The following is a 22,451-nucleotide window of genomic DNA, read 5'->3' on the forward strand; positions in this document are numbered from 1 at the left end:
CACAAAAACAGTCCGTGGGAAGCCAAAAGTTAAATACAATTCCATTTAAACGTATTGCGCTGGTGGGCAAGACGGTTGGTCATTATGAAGGGGAAATTTAAGACAAAAGATCTAAAAGGAACGTATTATTAAACAGACTTTCCAAACATTGGTCTGTTTTAGACCACCTTCCCCCCTTCTTCTTTAAAGTTGTACGCCACCTACTGTATGGGGTATTGAAACAAATAAAAAATAATATATTCCATTGCGGGGGGCCTGAGATAATACAAAAATGAATCAAACAACTATCCCACTCTTTCAGTCACATTCAAATCACATCCCTATGAGGACGGGGCATTAATCAACAGGCTTCCTTGTTAATGGCTCTGTAAAAAAACCCTGAGTCCCAAAAACGCTGAGCCGCGCTTACAATGATGGCTATTTTCTCTGATTTTTCTATCTTTGCACTGTGCAGTTGATAACCAAAGTAATAAACGCTACAAAGTCCATCTTCTTAACATGCGACATATCAGGATCCCTCTGTTGACAAGGAACATCTTGTGTCTCTACTCCTAATACCATTACTTATTCAACTTCACTCTTCTCACTGCCTCCAGATAGGAGACAGCCCTTACTCTTACCACTTCTGTCTCCTTCAGCCTAACAGGGCACTTCAGAAATTCAGGTGCATGCTCACCACCACAATTGCAGCATTTAGGCTCTAGGAAAAGTCATCAAATTTCAAGTTTAAAAAATATCATTTAGGGGATTTTCTCTGCTGTTTAACATGACCCTTAAGACAACAAGGGTTAAGACTGAGAGTAGCCTTGATTTTTGAGGCATAACATATTCTAATGTAACACAGTGGAACACCCCTAAACCGCTGGAACAAAGGAGACAAGCAGAATTAAATTTCATATTTTTGTCTCTTTAAATTCTTTGAGTGAACCTATATCTGCAGGCAGCTTGGGGGCTATGCCTCTTCAACTCATCTGCCTATCACTGTAGAGAAGAGCTGGTTTATACAGCTCCCTAGTGGAAATGATGAGGCATTGCATTTACAGTGACGTTATTTATGACATACCTCATTAATAATTCTCAAAGCGTAAAACTCCTTACTATCTTGGAGTTTCCCCTATATTTTGAATTACCATCCAAGATCCATGGCCACAGACAAAACAAGCTTTTCATCATTAAGTCTGGAAGGCACTTTCACTGTTCTCTCCTCAAACTCTCGTCTTCCCCCACAGGAGGACCCCCCCCCTCCCCAGCAGAGCCTTCTTAACGGACATGTTTGTTGTCATGTTGGGTTCGGTGAAATTCATATAAAAAGCTAGCCCTAGATTAAAGGTGTCATTAAAACCTGAGGGAAAAACGTGCCTTGGAGGAACGGAGGTGTATCTTCACGCAAGAAAGAATAGTATGTTTTCCGGTAGAGGGCGCTAGTATGGGGCATTTGGTAGTGGACGAGGCCAAATCGTTTTTCTCTCCCACGTAAAACGACGACGAGGGTGTGGACACTGGGGACGTAGACAGTCTGCTTCAATCCCAGTATAACTAACTATTTCTCAGTCGAATTATCTATGCTGTTTGAATCCATCGGGTAAGTAAAACTAAGTGTATTTTTTACATTGATGTATTCACACTTAAATCGTCCTATTTCTCGGGTTTGTTTGCTGTCGAGATTGCTAGATTCAGGCATCTGGTCTGAAGTCAAAGAAGAAGGCGAGGAAAAAGGGACTGGCCAAAGAAGCGTCAACTAGTAACAAACTGATTGAAACTTCTTCAACGGTCTCCCTCCTTACGGGGCCTTTATAATGAAACTGTGTATAACTTGTTGTGAAACAAAGTTGTTAGGTACTTAGGACAGTAACTAGCCACAGTATAGCATTGGACTTTTTCAGCAGCCTATTCTCTTACACGGGTATCCAAAACGTTTAAACTACTGCTAACGTTACTAGCCAGCAAGCTATCTGGAAAGCCGGGTAAGAGCAGCGGGCCAGCTAGCTTAGTGGCTAGCTATGACAAGTTCATGTTGGTCTGTCTTTAGCTAGTAATTCCTGATTGTGGTTCACACAAGAATACACGTTCTTTGAACACTGTAACTTACACAGAGTAACATTTGGATTAATCCCAAGCTAGTTATATGGCTATAGCCAACTAGTAATTGCCAACTAGTAATTGCATACTCTGTCAGGTAAATTAGCTAGCTTTATGGTATTAGCTAACGTTAGTCAAATGGCATTTGGAACGCTCCCTAACAGCCACAGCTCATGCCATGGGTCTCATGGTTTATTTATCTGTATGCATGTAAGCTAATATCCAGGAAACGTGTTTAGCATTAATATGTGACCTTGGCTTTACCAATACATTCATTAATCTATGAAGTTAGAATCAGTCTTCACTAAAACAAAAATGATCAATTGTATGTAGCCTAGCTATGTAACCCACAGTACACCACAAGGCATATGCATTGACTTTCTTTTATTTTACAGTTTTTATTCTTCTAGTCCTGAGAAGCCTTAAGGAAATTGTTCAAACAGGGTTTCAAAATGTACTGGGTTACAGCACAGCTTGTCATCTGTCCCAGAACAGATGGTTTGAGTCACGACCAGGTGTTGGGTCAATCACAACATCTATTAGTCTATGCATTGGTTGGAAGTTGAAACAGTGTTCCCTATCATGCTTAGAATGTATTTAAAAGCATGTAGTTATATCCGGTGATTATCATCCTTCTCATGTTTGTCTTTTCAGATATGTGCCACTGGTTCGCTGTAGTGTAGCTGTACGTCTCCTGTCTTGTCCCTGACTGTAGCTGTTCTCTCCTTTGAGGGACGAATGCACTCCAGGCCACCCCTGAATTCCTTTGGCTGCCTCCCTTGTGTATTCCAGTTCTCACACTCCAGTCCCATCACCGCCTCTCAGTGTAAGTTAACAGAAGAAGCCGAGTGAGCCACCATGGATGATATTTTTACCCAGTGCCGGGAAGGCAACGCAGTAGCTGTTCGCCTGTGGTTGGACAACACAGAGAATGACCTGAATCAGGGGTAAGTCTAACTTATCAGTACTTTTTAAAATACATTTTTATTGTGCTCAGAGCGTCTCAAAAACAACTTTCAGATGTTGAATTGCATTGTAAAAGGATGTTATGTCACCTGCTATCAAGTCTCAGTATCAAGTCTCAGAATCATGCATGTATATAGGCATCACAGCAACTTGTGACCAGCTATCAATTGGACTCACCCGTAGATGTCAAAATAGGTTGTCACACCCAAATGTTGGCCTGCTCAGTCATTATTCCATAGCAAAATACACAAATGACACAGTTGCTTGGAGGAGTCATTCAAGGGATTCAGATTTAGGCAATAAATACTTTTACGTCTGTTCTTCGCCAATCCCCTGTGATGTTATGAGCCTTGAGTTGTGTGCCGATAATTAGTTCCACACAGCTGAAACGGGAAAGCTTCCAGAAATGTACAGAGACCCACCACATCCTCCCATGTACAACGAGAGGACATGGATCTGTTTTGGTTTACTAGTACATAAAAAGCTGATGGCAAATATTGCTGGGTAATTAATTGCACAGTCATCGTCTTTCTTTTGATGTTGTCGTCGAGGACTGTGAGGGTTGTTTGTTGCTGGGCTCCCAGCCAGCCCGACTCCCCAACTCTGTGTGAACTTGACCTGAGATTGGAACCCACTGCTTTCCGAACACATGACTTGGCCTGGTATGGGAACTTTAAATGAAGCTAAAGGATGGCAGATGTCTTGGATATGTTTTCTCATTACCACTGCCCTGAAATCTGTTTGTTGACTACCTATTTGTATTAGGTTACTGGGCAAAGAACGAGCAAAGATGCTACAACTACAAAAATAATTGGTGCTTCCTGACTTAGCTATTTTTGTGTGGCTGTTTTCATTTGACTCTATTATAGACTGCTAACCTATAGCCTAGCTCTAATGGTTGCATTTGGAGGTCCATTAGAAAGCAGGCTTCATCATGCATCCTGGCCTCTTCTACTGTAAATATCCTCGGGTGACTCAGTAAAGGGAAACTTGGCTGGGCTTGTCCCCACTGATGGAACTCAGACATTTCTGGAGGAGGGTGACATGAGTTCTATATTCATGCCTATCTCTGCATCCAGATAGAACTATAGAGACATATAATTGTTGCCCCCAGGGAATGCTGTCTGAAGCTGTTTATCTCACTCTCATGCGGAGGCTTGATTGTTGACTACCTTGCTTAGACATTACAGAGCATTATGCTGAGATATTTTGACCAGCTTTCATTGTTTTTTTATTTGTGTTCATACTGTTGTAAGTAGCCTATGGTATACAGATGCATGGATTGTATTTGTGTGAGTGTACACGGCCACTCGAACACGTGGCCCTTCTCCATTAGCTGATTGCCTGTTAAGTCCTCCTTATTGGTCAGGGTGATGTATATTTTTCCCCGTGGGGAAGACACTTCCATACTGGGCCTTTTAGCCCCTGCTATAACTGATTGCATGGGTTTTTATAGCCGACTGTACAAACATCCACATCTTCCCTGTTGAATCCCACCATGTCCTATATATCCCTATTCCACACTTTCTCAGTTACTGCTAGTTAAAGTAAAGGTGATTGTGAGCTCCTTTCTGTGTCCGTGTGGGTGCAAAAATGTAAATGAAAGATGCAGTGTAGTGGAATGCTAAATGTCCTTACAAGGAATAACACGCAAGCCTCTGGGGAACGGTCTACAACCCTCCAAAAATGAGCATGTGAAAAGGGGAGTAGTGTAAGCCAGGGAATTGTTGTGGGCTGGACATAGGAAACAAATGTGTGTGTGACAGGCAGAGAGAGAATTCTCCTGTGTGTCTGTGTGGGGCAGCTTTAAGACAGGCAGAGAGAGAATTCTCCTGTGTGTCTGTGTTGGGCAGCTTTAAGACAGGCAGAGAGAGAATTCTCCTGTGTGTCTGTGTTGGGGCAGCTTTAAGACAGGCAGAGAGAATTCTCCTGTGTGTCTGTGTTGGGGCAGCTTTAAGACAGGCGGAGAGAGAATTCTCCTGTGTGTCTGTGTTGGGGCAGCTTTAAGACAGGCAGAGAGAGAATTCTCCTGTGTGTCTGTGTTGGGGCAGCTTTAAGACAGGCAGAGAGAGAATTCTCCTGTGTGTCTGTGTGGGGCAGCTTTAAGACAGGCAGAAAGAGAATTCTCCTGTGTGTCTGTGTGGGGCAGCTTTAAGACAGGCAGAGAGAGAATTCTCCTGTGTGTCTGTGTGGGGCAGCTTTAAGACAGGCAGAGAGAGAATTCTCCTCTGTGTCTGTGTGGGGCAGCTTTAAGACAGGCAGAGAGAGAATTATCCTGTGTGTCTGTGTGGGGCAGCTTTAAGACAGGCAGAGAGAATTCTCCTGTGTGTCTGTGTGGGGCAGCTTTAAGACAGGCAGAGAGAGAATTCTCCTGTGTGTCTGTGTTGGGCAGCTTTAAGACAGGCAGAGAGAATTCTCCTGTGTGTCTGTGTGGGGCAGCTTTAAGACAGGCGGAGAGAGAATTCTCCTGTGTGTCTGTGTTGGGGCAGCTTTAAGACAGGCAGAGAGAATTCTCCTGTGTGTCTGTGTGGGGCAGCTTTAAGACAGGCAGAGAGAGAATTATCCTGTGTGTCTGTGTGGGGCAGCTTTAAGACAGGCAGAGAGAATTCTCCTGTGTGTCTGTGTGGGGCAGCTTTAAGACAGGCAGAGAGAGAATTCTCCTGTGTGTCTGTGTTGGGCAGCTTTAAGACAGGCAGAGAGAATTCTCCTGTGTGTCTGTGTGGGGCAGCTTTAAGACAGGCGGAGAGAGAATTCTCCTGTGTGTCTGTGTTGGGGCAGCTTTAAGACAGGCAGAGAGAATTCTCCTGTGTGTCTGTGTGGGGCAGCTTTAAGACAGGCAGCCCAGTTATGACCATTTTTTTGGTTTTCACTAGTTGGTCTTTTGACCACACCCATGAAAGACAGGAACCACACCCGACACTCTGACAAAACCTCCTCAGTCTGGGGAGGACAAGGGGACACATCAGTCAGGAGAGAGCCATTCTGACATGACCCCTACTAATACTCTGTGTAACAGAGATGACGGTGTGGATGGGTTAGTTAGTAACTTCCTCTCTGGTGAGAGTGGCAGGGGCCACGTTGACAGAGACGGGGGTCCAATCCTGCTTTCTTGTGCTGTTCATTGCAGCTACCAAAGCGTCATTGTGTCCACACCTAGGAGACGAGAACATTCTACTGTTAACAGTATCCTCAAGGTAAACTGCATGGGAGGAGCCATGTATGCAGTGCAGCAAAACACAGTCCCACACAGAGCACTGCCAGATGTTTTACTGCACAGTTTCTTCCAGTGCAGTTGCAAAAACTATCAAGCGCTATGATGAAACTGGCTCTCATGAGGACCGCCACAGGAATGGAATACGCAGTTAACTCTGCTGCAGAGGATGAGTTCATTAGAGTTACCAGCCTCAAAAATGGCAGCCCAAATAAATGCTTCAGAGTTCAAGTAACAGACACATCTCAACATCAACTGTTCAGATGAGACTGTGAATCAGGCTTTCATGGTCGAATTGCTGCAAAGAAACCACTACTGAAGGACACCAATAATAAGAAGAGACTTGCTTGGACCAAGAAACGCAAGCAATGGACATTAGACCAGTGGTAATCTGTCTTTTAATCTGATGAGTCCAAATTGGAGATTTTTGGTGAACCGATCTCTATGTGTAGTTCCCACCGTGAGGCATGGAGGAGGTGGTGTTATGGTGTGGGGGTGCTTTGCTGGTGACACTCAGTGATTTGTTTAGAATTCAAGGCACACTTCATTTCATGTGTTATTTTATAACTTTTGACTTGTACCTGCATGCATGCATACATACTGAACAAAAATATAAACTCAACATGTAAAGTGTTGGTTTCATGAGCAAAAGACATCCAAAAAATGTCCCATATGCAAAAAAAAAAGTTGTTTACATCCCTGTTAGTGAGCATTTCTCCTTTGTCAAGATAATCCATCCACTTGACAGGTGTTTTATCAAGAAGCTGATGCAACAGCATGATCATTATACAGATGCACCTTGGGCTGGGGACAATAAAAGGCCACTCTAAAATGTGCAGTTTTGTCACACAACACAATGCCACAGCTGTCTCAATTTCAGCCATTTAGTTTCTTTCTTGTTTCTGACTGAAAAGTTCTGTTAATGAAATCCTTAATTTGTTTATGAAAAACATTTGCTATTCACTCAACCCTTGCTCTCTATATGTGAAACATGTAAGCATCACATGCATCTGACCAATACGGCCTGAACTATAGCCTAACATAATCACACCAATAAATTGGTTTTATACTGTGAACACAGTGTGACGTGAAAAATACATTAGAAACGGGCAAATGTTTACTGGTTGCGCAGGACGGAAAGGGGAAGTCAGATCTGTGGAAAACATATGACTTAGTCGTGGAAATGACTGGAGATCAAGAAAGGGGAGGGTATAGGATCAAGCCTTTTGTGAGTATTATGTGTGCCAAACAGTTGTTGTTAGATTAAAATATAACTTTCTGACCATCTCCCTCTGGCTGTCCCTCACACTGACCAACTGTGTAAGCAACAGTAAATAAGTCTACCAGAGTCTGTTTTAACAATAAATATATATATGGCCTTTATTACAGCATAAAAAACAGTTGCATGCATTTGTGAATTGTGGTTTATTGTTTAGGCTAATTATTCAAAGCTCCCTTTGTTATTACATTTTAAAACTAGAATGCTTGATTGCATTTCAATGCATGAATGTCTCTGTATGCTGTGTGATGCATGAATGATTGATACAGTAGTCTATATATTCAAGTATAGGCTTTGGACTAAACAGGTTGCGCTCTTAGGCCTACAGCTCGATGGTGGTTATACAAGGATGCTATACCAAGCCTACTAATGATAACGACATTACTTAATAATATTATTATTATAATAATGATCATAATTGTAATAACAATAAGGAGATCAAGAAAAATGGGAGCATAGGAGCAAGAGCTGCATGCATACAGTGCCTTGCGAAAGTATTCGGCCCCCTTGAACTTTGCGACCTTTTGCCACATTTCAGGCTTCAAACATAAAGATATAAAATTTTATTTTTTTGTGAAGAATCAACAACAAGTGGGACACAATCATGAAGTGGAACGACATTTATTGGATATTTCAAACTTTTTTTAACAAATCAAAAACTGAAAAATTGGGTGTGCAAAATTATTCAGCCCCCTTAAGTTAATACTTTGTAGCGCCACCTTTTGCTGCGATTACAGCTGTAAGTCGCTTGGGGTATGTCTCTATCAGTTTTGCACATCGAGAGACTGACATTTTTTCCCATTCCTCCTTGCAAAACAGCTCGAGCTCAGTGAGGTTGGATGGAGAGCATTTGTGAACAGCAGTTTTCAGTTCTTTCCACAGATTCTCGATTGGATTCAGGTCTGGACTTTGACTTGGCCATTCTAACACCTGGATATGTTTATTTTTGAACCATTCCATTGTAGATTTTGCTTTATGTTTTGGATCATTGTCTTGTTGGAAGACAAATCTCCATCCCAGTCTCAGGTCTTTTGCAGACTCCATCAGGTTTTCTTCCAGAATGGTCCTGTATTTGGCTCCATCCATCTTCCCATCAATTTTAACCATCTTCCCTGTCCCTGCTGAAGAAAAGCAGGCCCAAACCATGATGCTGCCACCACCATGTTTGACAGTGGGGATGGTGTGTTCAGCTGTGTTGCTTTTACGCCAAACATAACGTTTTGCATTGTTGCCAAAAAGTTCAATTTTGGTTTCATCTGACCAGAGCACCTTCTTCCACATGTTTGGTGTGTCTCCCAGGTGGCTTGTGGCAAACTTTAAATGACACTTTTTATGGATATCTTTAAGAAATGGCTTTCTTCTTGCCACTCTTCCATAAAGGCCAGATTTGTGCAATATACAACTGATTGTTGTCCTATGGACAGAGTCTCCCACCTCAGCTGTAGATCTCTGCAGTTCATCCAGAGTGATCATGGGCCTCTTGGCTGCATCTCTGATCAGTCTTCTCCTTGTATGAGCTGAAAGTTTAGAGGGACGGCCAGGTCTTGGTAGATTTGCAGTGGTCTGATACTCCTTCCATTTCAATATTATCGCTTGCACAGTGCTCCTTGGGATGTTTAAAGCTTGGGAAATCTTTTTGTATCCCAATCCGGCTTTAAACTTCTTCACAACAGTATCTCGGACCTGCCTGGTGTGTTCCTTGTTCTTCATGATGCTCTCTGCGCTTTTAACGGACCTCTGAGACTATCACAGTGCAGGTGCATTTATACAGAGACTTGATTACACACAGGTGGATTGCATTTATCATCATTAGTCATTTAGGTCAACATTGGATCATTCAGAGATCCTCACTGAACTTCTGGAGAGAGTTTGCTGCACTGAAAGTAAAGGGGCTGAATAATTTTGCACGCGCAATTTTTCAGTTTTTGATTTGTTAAAAAAGTTTGAAATATCCAATAAATGTCGTTCCACTTCATGATTGTGTCCCACTTGTTGTTGATTCTTCACAAAAAAATAAAATTTTATATCTTTATGTTTGAAGCCTGAAATGTGGCAAAAGGTCGATAAGTTCAAGGGGGCCGAATACTTTCGCAAGGCACTGTATGTGTGGAGCTGTTAGATTACAATATCTTTCTGCCTGTTTGGTACACTGTAAACAGCACTAAATACATTCGTCTGTACTAATGAGAGAGAAAAAGTATAGTCTTTACAGCATAGTAAAGACTAAAAACAGCTGAGTCTGTGAAATTGCTTTATCCAACATTTTGCTGTTGCATGAGGCTTGGTGCTCACGGAATCAGTAGGCTAATTAACAAACACTCAATCAGGCGACAGAAGCAAGACCTGTCTTATTTCTGTAGATATACTGTACCAGTCAAGTTTGGACACCTACTCATTCAAGGGTTTTTCTTTATCTTTACAATTTTCCACATTGTACAATAATAGTGAAGAACACATATGGAATCATGTAGTAACCAAAAAAAGTGTTAAACAAATCAAAATATATTTGAGTTTCTTCTAAGTAGTCACCCTTTGCCTCTGACAGCTTTGCACATGCTTGGCATTCTCTCAACCAGCTTTATGAGTTAGTCACCGGAGTGACTTTACCGTAGATGGAAACATGCTTGTGTGTCTTCAGTTTTTGCAGAAAGAATGCAGAGGCAGTGGCAGAGCCATAACACCTTCCTCTCGTGCATTCTTCTGTTTCCTGTACTCCTCTCCCAGTGGTATTAGATAGTGCCACTCATTTCCTCTCAACATTTCCTCATGGACCAGCTAATTTCAAACGTATGCTAATGAGTGCCGTATTTTTTTGAAGTGCAGTCTGGTTGGGTATGTCGTGAAGTCTGATTTTCCATTTAGGCCTACTCTACCGTAGTTCTTATTTTATGTCTTACACCTATCTCCGAGTTTTTATTCCTGCACTGAAGATCAAAACTCTTAAAGATAACATTGGCTGTGTCTACACAGGCCAATTTATTGGCAAAAAAAAGCTGATAAATTGGTCAAAAGATATGAATTGGGCTGCCTGTGTAAATGCAGGTGGTTTAGACAGTCGGTGTATTTGGTCCACTTAGCATTAAAAAAATAGCTGACACCAGAACATTACAAAAATGACTCCCTGGCTCTGCCCAACCCCCACTCTTCATAATGTCGTGTGTGTGGACTGTTCTGCCAGTCTGCTGGGTGGTAAAGGAGTGTCAACCATGGCTGTAGGCCTACTATCTGTAGCTATAATAAAAGCACATTCAAGAATAAATCATCCTTAACATGAATTATAGTTTCACTTCTGTACAGTTCTGCTGTGGGTGAACATCATTAGGCCTTAAATCAGTGATGTGATATACCATGGTAATGAGTTAGAGGCTCCTTGTTTGGTGAAGAGGGAGGGTGGATTGTGTACGGTCACAGAGAATGCTGTTTATATTTAATTCCCTGGGGGAAGGGTGGTAGTGTAGTTAACCCATATAGCCCAGCACCTGACTGGGCAGAGCAGACGGTAGTCTGGGAGGGTCACTAACATAACGTTATATCTGTGTTGGAGGGGCTGGCCCTGGACTAGTGTGTGAACTGTAGAGCCAGCTGTACCCTCTGGGCCTTCCCAGCTCCCACTGGAGCCAGCTGTACCCCCTGGGCCTTTCCAGATCCCACTGGAGCCAGATCTACCCTCTGGGCCTTCCTAGCTCCCACTGGAGCCAGCTGTACCCTCTGGGCCTTCCCAGATCCCACTGGAGCCAGCTGTACCCTCTGGGCCTTCCCAGATCCCACTGGAGCCAGCTGTACCCTCTGGGCCTTCCCAGATCCCACTGGAGCCAGCTGTACCCTCTGGGCCTTCCCAGATCCCACTGGAGCCAGCTGTACCCTCTGGGCCTTCCCAGATCCCACTGGAGCCAGCTGTACCCTCTGGGCCTTCCCAGCTCCCACTGGAGCCAGCTGTACCCTCTGGGCCTTCCCAGATCCCACTGGAGCCAGCTGCAACTAATCTTACTGTAGGCTACAGTCACACTAAACCAGTATGAGATTTCTCAAATCACGGTCATGCCTCTTTAATTGGTAGCTTGACTCTCATTTCTGTGGATGGCTTGTTACTTGTGAGTTTTTTTTAGTTTTTTTTTTATACAGTATTCAAATAGACTAGTGTGAAAGAGGATTGAGTAGATCCATATCAGGCCATTGATGTTTGTCATATGATCTCACTGTGAGCTCAGCGTAGAGACAGAGTGTAGACGGAGTTCTTCCATCTGCCGATCTGAGCCCTGTTGGCAGGTGGAACTGCATGAGGTAACCCCACCGGGTGGGGGGGGGCAGCCAGGACGGCAGGAGAAAGCCCTTCTGAAGCCCCCTGGCCTGGGCAACCGGCTGGGAAAGGTCGGCGACACTGACTGACTCATTGGCCTGGGTAAGAGCCCTGCACAGGCATTCATTTTAAGCTTGAGCCCTACCCATGCCCACAATATTCAGGCTCTACACTACTCAGGCCTGATTGCTTCTGCCAAATTTAAGGCCCTGCACGCAATCAGAAATACATTCCTCTGTCACAGGAGTCGCTATTGCGCGATGAGACAAGGTCATCCTGGGCCGGCCAGACCCTCCCCTAACCCGGACGATGCTGGACCTATTGTGCGCCACCTCTTGGGTCTCTCGGTCGTGGCCGGCTATAGTGACTGCGGTGTAGTGCCTTAGATCGCTGCGCCACTCAGGAGGCCCCACCCACATATTGTTTAGTGTGTATTGCGTATACTCACTTAGTCCCCACGATGGGTATCTAAGTCGTGGACGTACGCCACTTTGATGAACTAGTATTTCTTCACACTAGGCGCAGCAATGTACACATGGCGGTAGGTCTGTGTGAATGTTCCGAAATGCACTTGGTGGAGAAACACTTCTAAAATGTGCACCGCAGTTTCATGGACAGAGATGGAAATATCTGTTAGACATTTTGAGAGGAGAGATCTAAAGATGCAACAATTTATCATGGGTTGCTAATATGACTAGGAATGCTGCCTTTGGCTGCAAGACAATAAAATAAGTGGAAAGAACCAATTGAACAGGAGAACGCATATGAGGAAGCCTCAAATAATTGCCTCCGTGTTTCTATGGTGGGATTTTGGTTATACGCTACTTTAAAGCAAGGTAAGACATTCCTCATATGAAGTAAAATGTCCAGGTTAACCAAACAAATGGTCTAGGTGCCTGTGCATTTGATTTTAAAGGGTAATTAAACAAACTTCCTGCCATCCAGGACATCTATATCAGGAGGTGTGGTAGGAAGGCCCAGAAATTCATTAGACTCCAACCACCCAAGCCATAGATTATTCTCTCTGCTTCTGCACGGCAAGCGGTACCGGTGCGTCAAGTCTGGCACCAACAGGCTCTTTAAACAGCTTCTATCCCCAAGCAATACGATTGATAAATAGCTAACAAAATAGCTACACAGACTATCTGAGTTGACCTTGTATCCTCATTGACCGTTTTATTTTTGTCTCTATGCCCACTCACAGGGCTCTACACACACAGACACACTGATACTACAACACACACAAAACACTCACTCACACATATGTACATACATTTATACTGACTTGTGTTTTGATCGTTTGGTTGAAATAATTGCAATTATGTACTGCTGCGCCACCAGAGACTCTGGGTTCGCGCCCAGGCTCTGTCGTAACCGGCCGCGACCGGCAGGTCCGTAGGACGATGCACAATTGGCCTAGCGTCGTCCGGGTTAGGCCGGTAGGGAAATCCTTGTCTTATCGCGCACCAGCGACTCCTGTGGCGGGCCGGGCGCAGTGTGCGCTAACCAAGGTTGCCAGGTGCACGGTGTTTCCTCCGACACGTTGGTGCGGCTGGCTTCCGGGTTGGATGGCGCTGTGTTAAGAAGCAGTGCCTCTTGGTTGGGTTGTGTATCGGAGGACACATTACTTTCAACCTTCGTCTCTCCCGAGTCCGTATGGGAGTTGTAGCAATGAGACAAGATAGTAACTACTAAACAATTGGATACCATGAAATTGGGGAGAAAAAGGGGTAAAATTATAATTGCAATTAGATTTTTTGGGGCCTATATCGTGCAGCTGTTGAATGAACTCTGCTTGAGAGCCATTGTCTGTTGGAGAAGGCCTCTGTAAGAACAGATTTAGCCCATCTATACAACGTCATCCACCCATATTTCCGTATGGTGTGTGTCTGGGGAGGCAGGGTCTCTGTGGGCCTCATTGAGGCTGTTTTCCCTGGAACACAGTCTCCTGTGTGTATGTTGTTGTGGAAGTGGAGGGTTAGGACTCCAGGAAAGTCACAATACCCCCTCAGTTCTCAACCACCAGATATAAGCATTCAGCACTTTTCTCTCTCACTGTCTTTCTAGCAAGTGCAGCATGATTTCATTTATACGCAGAGGTTCATACACCTTGGCACAAATCACAAGCTCATCAGAGCCCTATGAAATTCTTCTGAAATTCTGGAATGAGTGGGGAATGGAAATTTCATCGTCAAATTCCTCTCCCACTGTTGCTCTGTGAGTTGACTGTGGGAGAGAGGGATTTGTGGGGAGGGGCTGAGGTGATGAAGGCCAGTGACAGGAGAACGCAGTAGTAGCCAGAGAAATGTAGGATGACATAGCAGCTGGGGAGTTGTGTGTGCGTGTGTGCCCCTGGTGAAGGAAGTCTCCCCGACCCTTATAAGGCATGCAGAGAAAGATTGGCCTGTTGTTTTAGTCCCCCTTTCCTGACTGCCTCACTACTATACTCTGGCCAGCTCTCCCTCTCACTGTCCCTCTTTCTGTTTAGCTTTCCTTTTCATGCACACATTCTCTGCCTGGGCTGCATTCAGTATGAACAAATGTAATGAAATGTTCAATTAAACATTTATTGTGCTGTTCTGAACGACCAGTTGAAAAATTGGGAAGGGTTGGAGATGCTGAGGTTGGGAACCGCTGTCAGCACACCGCCTCTGCCCTTTTTAATTACATCACTCAATTCTTTAAGCCACACCCACCAAACGGAGCGAACGTACGTCAGTCTGTTCAAGAACGTTTTGGAGAAAGGTGTCGTTCAGTACAAAGCGTTACACGACGTACCAGACGTTCAATCGAACTGAACGCACTAACCAAGCTCTCTCTTGCCACTGTCTGGTTGACTGTTGTTGTTACTGTTAGGTTCTCAAGGTCATTGCTGGGATGCTGGAGTAAGGAGGCATCACTCCTGTCCTGTCACTGAGGCCAGTCAGGCCACTGTCCTAACATGTGTTTCTGTCACTGTGACTAAGGCAGAGTGGGATGGGTTACCACTGCCAGCAGCACATCTTCTCTGTCGCTGTGACTGACTGCAGGGCAGGCTGAGTTCACATTTAGTTCCTGTTTCCTGGCTGGATGTTGACCGAATTTCAGTATCAATCAGGATCAGCTGTTTTTGCCCACTAGTTTGCTGCACTGCATTCCCCTGTCTACTTCCTAATTCCACTCTGCTGTTTTCAATAGATATAAACACTTTGAAGGCTTACTTAAAGGCATTTTATTGTTTCTATATGCCATTAGGCATCGACACATAGCCATTAGGCCTAGCAGGCACAGGGAGTGTTTGCCTACCTCACATTTACTAACAGGCCTATGCTGTAAGTAGCAGTATCTCACATCCTTTAGCACTGAGAATCCAGATAGTCCTACACCATTACTTAGCAATAAATAGTCCTGCTAGGAAGTTTCAGTTCTATGCTGCTGTTATATTACAGGGTTGTGTGGTGTCATATTTAGCCTCTGGTCATTTTACAAATAAATATGTTTTCATATCACTTCCCTTTCCTCATTGCTAGTAGTAAGCAGTCTGTGGTGTGAAAGCAGTACGGTGTGATGTTAATGTGGTGCTGTATTCTGTCCTCAGGGATGACCATGGCTTCAGTCCTCTCCACTGGGCCTGCAGGGAAGGCCGCTCCAGCGTGGTGGACATGCTCATCATGAGAGGGGCTCGCATCAACGTCATGAACAGAGGAGATGACACGCCCCTGCACCTGGCCTCCAGCCACGGCCACAGAGACATCGTGGGCAAGGTGGGGCTGAGTGGACACACACTGCACACACACACACTACTTAAACACACCTACACACAGAAACAAACACTTGAGTTCAATTAAGGTCTCTTTAGGTTGATTTTGCTTCCCCTATAAAAGCCCAGGAAGGAACTTATGAAACCAGAGTTGATGGCTGTTCAACACCCAAACTCACTGCATGGTTAAGACTTGTCTACTCTTGTTGCAGTGCTGACATCAGTCATTTCACGGGGTGAGACACTGGCACCATTTCCCAAATAGTGTTGGATGGATATTGTTTTTAAACTGTACCCAGTTGCAACATAGCGTCTTCAACTCAAGCCTAAGCAAGTCTAAATGAAACACTGACACACACAGTGATTTTCCTTAGGTAATCAAGTCAGTTATTTTCGTTAAAATAATTGCATCTTTCTTTCTGGTCCTTCGAGCAACTCTCAAATCTTATATCATTCAATGCAGTAGTGTTAGTCTGCTATGACAGGTTTCTGGTTTCGTAGTGCTGCAGACCACAGTTCTGATTTGGTTTAATATTAGACATGTCACAATACCTCTGGAATGTATGAGCAGACAGGAGAAATCCTTTTCCAGGCCTGCCATAGGTGGATTACTAGCATCACTATATATAATCCAAACAGGATCTGGACAGCCTTGTGTTGTGTCTAATCTAATCTTGTGGTTTGGTCTCCTAGCTGATCCAGTGCAAAGCAGACGTCAACACTGCCAACGAGCACGGCAACACACCGCTGCATTACGCCTGCTTCTGGGGTCAGGACCCAGTGGCTGAGGTCAGTATGCCCCCTGGTGGTCTACTGTGGGTGCTGTCTAGTTCTATGTGAACAGTTTATGTATCACTGGAGTTACATTGATGTCTGTCTTCCTCAGGACCTGGTGACTAACGGAGCTCAAGTGAACATCTGTAATAAGTATGGAGAAACTCCTCTGGACAAAGCCAAACCTCACCTACGTGAAGCCCTCCAAGGTTTTCAACATCCCATTCCTCTGCATCATCCATTGTTGGCAAGAAAACTGTGATTTATTATGTGTTAGCACTGTTACCTAATCAATGCGTGCTTTGTGTTCGCCCACCTCTCAGAGAAAGCAGAGAAGTTGGGCCAGAGTTTGACCAAGGTCCCCTTCAAGGACACGTTCTGGAAAGGCACCACCAGAACTCGACCCCGTAAGTCCCACAGCCACAAAGCCATTTACTAGCTGCCTGCTTTTCATTACTAAGCTTGGAGAAAACAAGAAGTGAATATCAGGCACAGTTTATAGGAAGGAATGAACATCCAGTAAATGTCCCACTGAGGTCTCTGGTAGTCCCCAAGGTGCCTGATGACATTTCCACTGCCTTTCAGTGTGCTAAATTGTGCAGAAATAGTAAGGCTTTTTGCCAGACATAGGGCTTTAGCTATGCTCTTCAACTCTGTCCTCTGTGTGTCAATGCCTACAGGTAACGGCACGTTGAACAAAGCAGCGGGCATTGACTTCAAACAGCTCTCCCTCCTGGCTAAGATCAATGAGAACCAGTCTGGAGAGGTATGGAGCTGTTGTTTCTACATGACTGCTGTTTTATCTGTTACTGATGTCCGCAACTCATGTTACAAAGTGATTCATCTCTGAAACACTGACACACATCAGCATATGTTTTGCATCAAGTTATACTGTATATTGTGGAGGTTATGCTGGAACTTTGTCTCAATAATTTTTTCTTTAGTTGTGGCACGGACGCTGGCAGGGGAATGAGGTTGTGGTGAAAGTGTTGAAGGTTCGCGACTGGTCCACCAGAAAGAGCAGAGACTTCAATGAGGAATATCCCAAACTCAGGTAATAACTTTTTACCCTCTTATTGTTCATTGTAGGTGTATTTTCTCCTGTTCTGTGGATATAATGTCTGTCAGCCTCTTACACGTTTTTATTTACTGACCTGTTGATCTGTATGGAAGTTATTTTGGTTTGGATTGTCCTGCATATGTCCCATCCTATGCGTCTCTTTCCCCGTGTCCCTCTTCCTCGGGCCCATCCCAGGATATTCTCCCACCCCAATGTGTTGCCAATGTTGGGAGCGTGTCAGTCTCCTCCTGCCCCTCACCCCATCATCATCACACACTGGATGCCCTATGGCTCCCTCTACAACGTGCTTCACCAGGGTACTGGTGAGTACCACACTAACCTGCATTGTACTAAAGACTTCCAATGTGGGACAGTACGTTGAGTTAAGGTCATGGAAAGACGAGAAGGGCGCCGGAGGGGATGGCTGATGTTTTAAATGCCAATTGTGCTATTTTGTTTGTTTCTTTGCATTGTTTGTATCTTATTATTTTTTTACTTATTTTGTACATAATGTTGCTGCTACCGTCTTTTATGACTGAAAATAACTTCTGGACATCAGAACAGCGACTACTCGAACTGGAAGATTTTTCCTTTAACGAGTCCGACATGAAGGATATACTGCTTTCTTGGGAACAAGCCCTAATCCCCGTCATTTGCGTGAAGAAAAGATGGAGAAAAATGGGGTGAGGTCGTACTGACTTCTGAGAATTTGTACGTCGAGTGAGTTAAACCCCCGCTGCCATCTGTTCTATTGGCCAATGTGCAATCATTGGAAAATAAAAATGATGACCTATGGTCAAGCTTATCCTAGCAATGGGACATTAACTGTAATATCTTATGTTGGAACGACGACACGGATATAGCTGGCGGGATTTTCCATGCACCGGCAGGACAGAGAAGCTATGTCTAGTAAGACGAGGGGTGGGGGTGTGTCTATTTGTCAATAACAGCTGGTGCGCGATGTCTAGTATTAAACATGTCTTGAGGTTTTGCTCGCCTGAGGTAGAGTACCTTATGATAAGCTGTAGACCACACTATCTACCAGTTCTCATCTATATTATTCATAGCCGTCTATTTACCACCACAAACCGATGCTGGCACTAAGACCACACTCAACTAACTCTAAGGCCAGAAGCAAAGAAGAAAATGCTCACCCAGAAGTGGCTCTCCTAGTGGCCGGGGACTTTAATGCAGGCAAACTTAAATCCATTTAACCTAATTTCTACCAGCATGACACATGTGCAACCAGATGGAAAAAACTCTAGACCACCTTTACTCCACACACAGATATGCATACAAAGCTCTCCCCCGCCCTCCATTTGGCAAATGGTCAGATGACGCGGATGCTACGCTACAGGACTGTTTTGCTAGCACAGACTGGAATATGTTCGGGGATTCATCCAATGCCATTGAGGAGTATACTACCTCAGTCATCAGCTTCAGCAATAAATGCATCGACAACATCGTCCCCACAGTGACCGTACGTACATATCTCAATCAGAAGCCATGGATTACAGGCAATATCTGCATCGAGCTAAAGGCTAGAGCTGCCGTTTTCAAGGAGCGGGACACTAATCCTGATGCGTATAAGAAATCCCGCTATGCCCTCTGACGAACCATCAAACAAGCAAAGCATCAATACAGGATTAAGATTGAATCCTACTACACCGGCTCTGACGCTCGTAGGATGAGGCAGGGCTTGAAAACTATTACAGACTAAAAGGGAAACCCAGACACGAGTTTCCCAGTAACAGGAGCCTACCAGACGAGCTAAATGTTTTTTTTAATGCTCGATTTGAGGTAAAAAGCATGCATGAGAGCACCGGCTGTTCTGGACGACTGTGTGATAACGTTCTCGGTAGCCGATGTGAGCAAGACCTTTAAACAGGTCAACATTCACAAAGCCGCGGGGCCAGATTCATTACCAGGACGTGTACTCAAAGCATACGTGGACCAACTGGCGCGGACCAACGCTTCTACCCCCTAGCCATAAGACTGCTGAACAAATCATCAAATGGCCACCGGACTATTTACATTGACCCCCCCCCCCCCCCCCCCCCCATTTGTTTTGACCAGTGTTGCTACTCACTGTTTATTATCTATGCATGGTCACTTCACCCCTACCTACATGTACAAATTACCTCGACTAAGCTGTATCCCAACACATTGACTCGGTACCGGTACCCCCTGTATGTAGCCTCGTTATTGTGTTGCTTTTATTTATTTTTTTACTTTAGTTTATTTGCTAAATGTTTTCTGAACTCTTTCTTGAACTGCACTGTTGGTTAAATGGCTTGTAAGTAAGCATTTCACGTTAAGGTCTACATGTTGTATTCAGCATATGTGACAAATAAAGTTTATTTTGATTTGATTCATCGAATATGCCTGGCTGTCTGTTTTAGAGTTCAGGCTTAAGAATTGGGAAAGATCTAGCTAATCATATTACTGTACTAGCTACTAGAGAAGGAGTACAATGTTACAGCTGTTGCTAATGTGTGAAAATGACTGACACGGATCTGTTGTCTTATCAGACTTTGTGGTTGACCAGACACAGGCGGTGAAGTTTGCTTTGGACATTGCCTGTGGGATGGCCTTCCTCCACACGCTCGAGCCCATGATCTCTCGACACTCTCTCAACAGCAAGAGCGTCATGGTGAGAGAAGGACTCACATTAACAGTACATATTCACAACAGTGATGTAGTTGTCATGTGTTTCACTCATGCTTCTTATGCCTTGGTGGATGACTTCATTGTGTTTGAAACCCACTGTTATAATGACCTGATATTCCTTGACAGATTGACGAGGACATGACAGCCAGGATCAGCATGTCAGACGTCAAGTTCTCCTTCCAGTGTCCAGGCAGGATGTACTCCCCAGCATGGGTAGCCCCTGAAGGTACATCACACGCACAGCCATTTTCTCTCTGTTGCTGACCGCATTTCACCTTTTTGAGAATGTAAATAATTGCTTTATCTAACTATAATGTATGGAACTCCTATAGCTATGTGTGTGATTCTCCCTCTCTGCCTCTCTGTCCTGTGCCCATGCAGCCCTGCAGAAGAAGCCTGAGGAGATCAACCGGCGGTCAGCAGACATGTGGAGCTTCGCTGTTTTGCTATGGGAGCTGGTGACCAGGGAGGTGCCCTTCGCTGACCTCTCCAACATGGAGATAGGCATGAAGGTGAGACCGCTTGAGTTCAGGGTGCTAGAAGTTATACGATTCATTACAACATGGGAATCTCAAAACACAAGTCTCAGTTTAGTCTTGTCCTTCCCAGAGTGTCTCTGACATAGTTCCCTCTCTCTGTTCTGCCCTCAGGTGGCCCTGGAAGGCCTACGACCCACCATCCCTCCCGGCATCTCACCCCACATCTGCAAGCTCATGAAGATCTGTATGAACGAAGATCCAGCCAAGAGGCCTAAATTCGACATGATCGTGCCCATCCTGGAGAAAATGCAGGACAAGTGAAAACTGCTTTTTTGCTCTGCCTTGAATTACCCTCCTAAACCCCTAGATATCTTGCCCCAGATATCATCCAAATATGTGGTGCTTACCAGTATTGCCTTAGACCTACTCTCACTCCTTATTGCTGCCCCCAATGCCACTGTAACTTAAGCCTCTGAAAACTAAAATGGCGACAGTCACTTGTTTTACTCTTGATTATGATTTTCTTTTATTTACTTATCAAGATGAGTTATCAGTACTTTCATCTACGTCACTGTCTCATCGTGTCCATGCAGGAGCTAAGAGTTGACTGTTCTGACTGTTGTGCTCTAATCATGTGGACTGAGTACAAGCCTCTGTCTTTGACTGAATAACCTGTGGAGGTCAGGATGACAATCTGTCTGTTGCACTGCTTCCTTTCTTTACCTCTGGAGGGGGTCTCACTATCTAGGGGTCAGACACTGTAAAGTGACCTGTAACCTGTTATTACTGATTAATGAAAGCTCTTACGAAAACATGATGTTGCTATATTAGCCTGAAGCCTGTCTTGTGGAATGGAGTGTGTACTGTATGGCTGGTTTACTTTGTTTCAAGGGCAAATTGTATGTATGCAAACAGGATTATAGGACTGCTCCTGCTTAGACTATTTATCCGACCAAGCATTTCAATGTCCAGTATTCTTCAGGAAGTGCAGGGGAATGAGCAGAACCACTTTTTACATGTGCTTAGGTGTCCGCACACTAGGTTCTTGTTGCTCCTAGCAGGACTCGGCTAGGCGACCATCTGTGCCTCATACACCCTTAAGATATTTGCTTGAAAAACAAGAAAAAAGCGGCAATATTACTATTTGTCCCTCTTCAGAAGCCGTACAACAACATATCCATAACACTTCCTCAAAATATTCTGAATTAATGTTGACCTTTTTTCAGAGGTCTTAGTCGCTCAATTTTACATCTAAGATGTTTTGTGCAGTATTTCTCAAGTAAAATATTTTTGCCTGAAAACGTGTCATCTCGTTGAACGACAACAAGTCATTGAAGAATCCCTACTGTTGACCAATCACCAATGAAAGGACGTAGACCAAACTTGCCTCGACAAAAATGTGTGCCGAACAGCCGGGAAAAACACAGGATATTGCCGAACACCAAAATGGAAAAAAAATCTGACATGCTTATTATATTGATAATTTTTAACATTTCATCCACTATATTCTGCCCTCAGATCATTGGGATGTGTTTTCTTCAACTCCCAGCTTTGTTGAATTCTGTGGCTATGTTTATGCCTGAGGCGATTCCCAACATTTCACAGGAGAGTGGACAATAAGGGGATAACATTAACATTCTGCATTGTTGTAGCCCCATATGAGTTATTTCCTCCTTTATTGACCTATGTAATACTTATTTGTTTTTTTAATATGCATTCTTTGTCTGTCCACCAGCTTGCTTATTTGTGCTGAATCACCAGGGTAAAAGCCAAGAACGAGCATGTCTTATACAAAACTATGTAATTTATATATAAGTATATTAAAAACAAATAAAAAATAATTGATATAGTCTGAAAGATCTTGTATTGAGTTTCATTCAAGCAGCTTGGTGCAGAT

General features: G+C 44.1%; 1 protein-coding gene across 3 annotated transcripts; it reads left to right on the plus strand.

Annotated features, from left to right (window-relative positions):
* Positions 1 to 1,274: 1,274 nt before the first annotated feature.
* Positions 1,275 to 22,413, plus strand: LOC110503160 (integrin-linked protein kinase). Of its 3 annotated transcripts, none has more exons than XM_021581507.2 (13): positions 1,275 to 1,582; positions 2,734 to 3,026; positions 15,410 to 15,575; positions 16,265 to 16,360; positions 16,458 to 16,554; positions 16,669 to 16,752; positions 17,026 to 17,111; positions 17,290 to 17,399; positions 17,601 to 17,728; positions 19,937 to 20,058; positions 20,202 to 20,301; positions 20,457 to 20,587; positions 20,726 to 22,413. In XM_021581507.2, the coding sequence occupies exons 2-13, from the start codon at positions 2,938 to 2,940 to the stop codon at positions 20,873 to 20,875; spliced, it is 1,359 nt and encodes a 452-aa protein (XP_021437182.1). In that variant the 5' UTR covers positions 1,275 to 1,582; positions 2,734 to 2,937; the 3' UTR covers positions 20,876 to 22,413. The 3 variants fall into 3 exon arrangements, with proteins under 3 accessions (XP_021437182.1, XP_021437183.1, XP_036817942.1); XM_021581508.2 differs by having other exon boundaries at positions 1,395 to 1,582; positions 2,872 to 3,026; XM_036962047.1 differs by lacking the exon at positions 1,275 to 1,582 and adding an exon at positions 1,734 to 1,964.
* Positions 22,414 to 22,451: the final 38 nt, after the last annotated feature.

Source organism: Oncorhynchus mykiss, chromosome 24 (genome assembly GCF_013265735.2).
Source record: "Oncorhynchus mykiss isolate Arlee chromosome 24, USDA_OmykA_1.1, whole genome shotgun sequence".
Classification (NCBI taxonomy): Eukaryota; Metazoa; Chordata; class Actinopteri; order Salmoniformes; family Salmonidae; genus Oncorhynchus; species Oncorhynchus mykiss.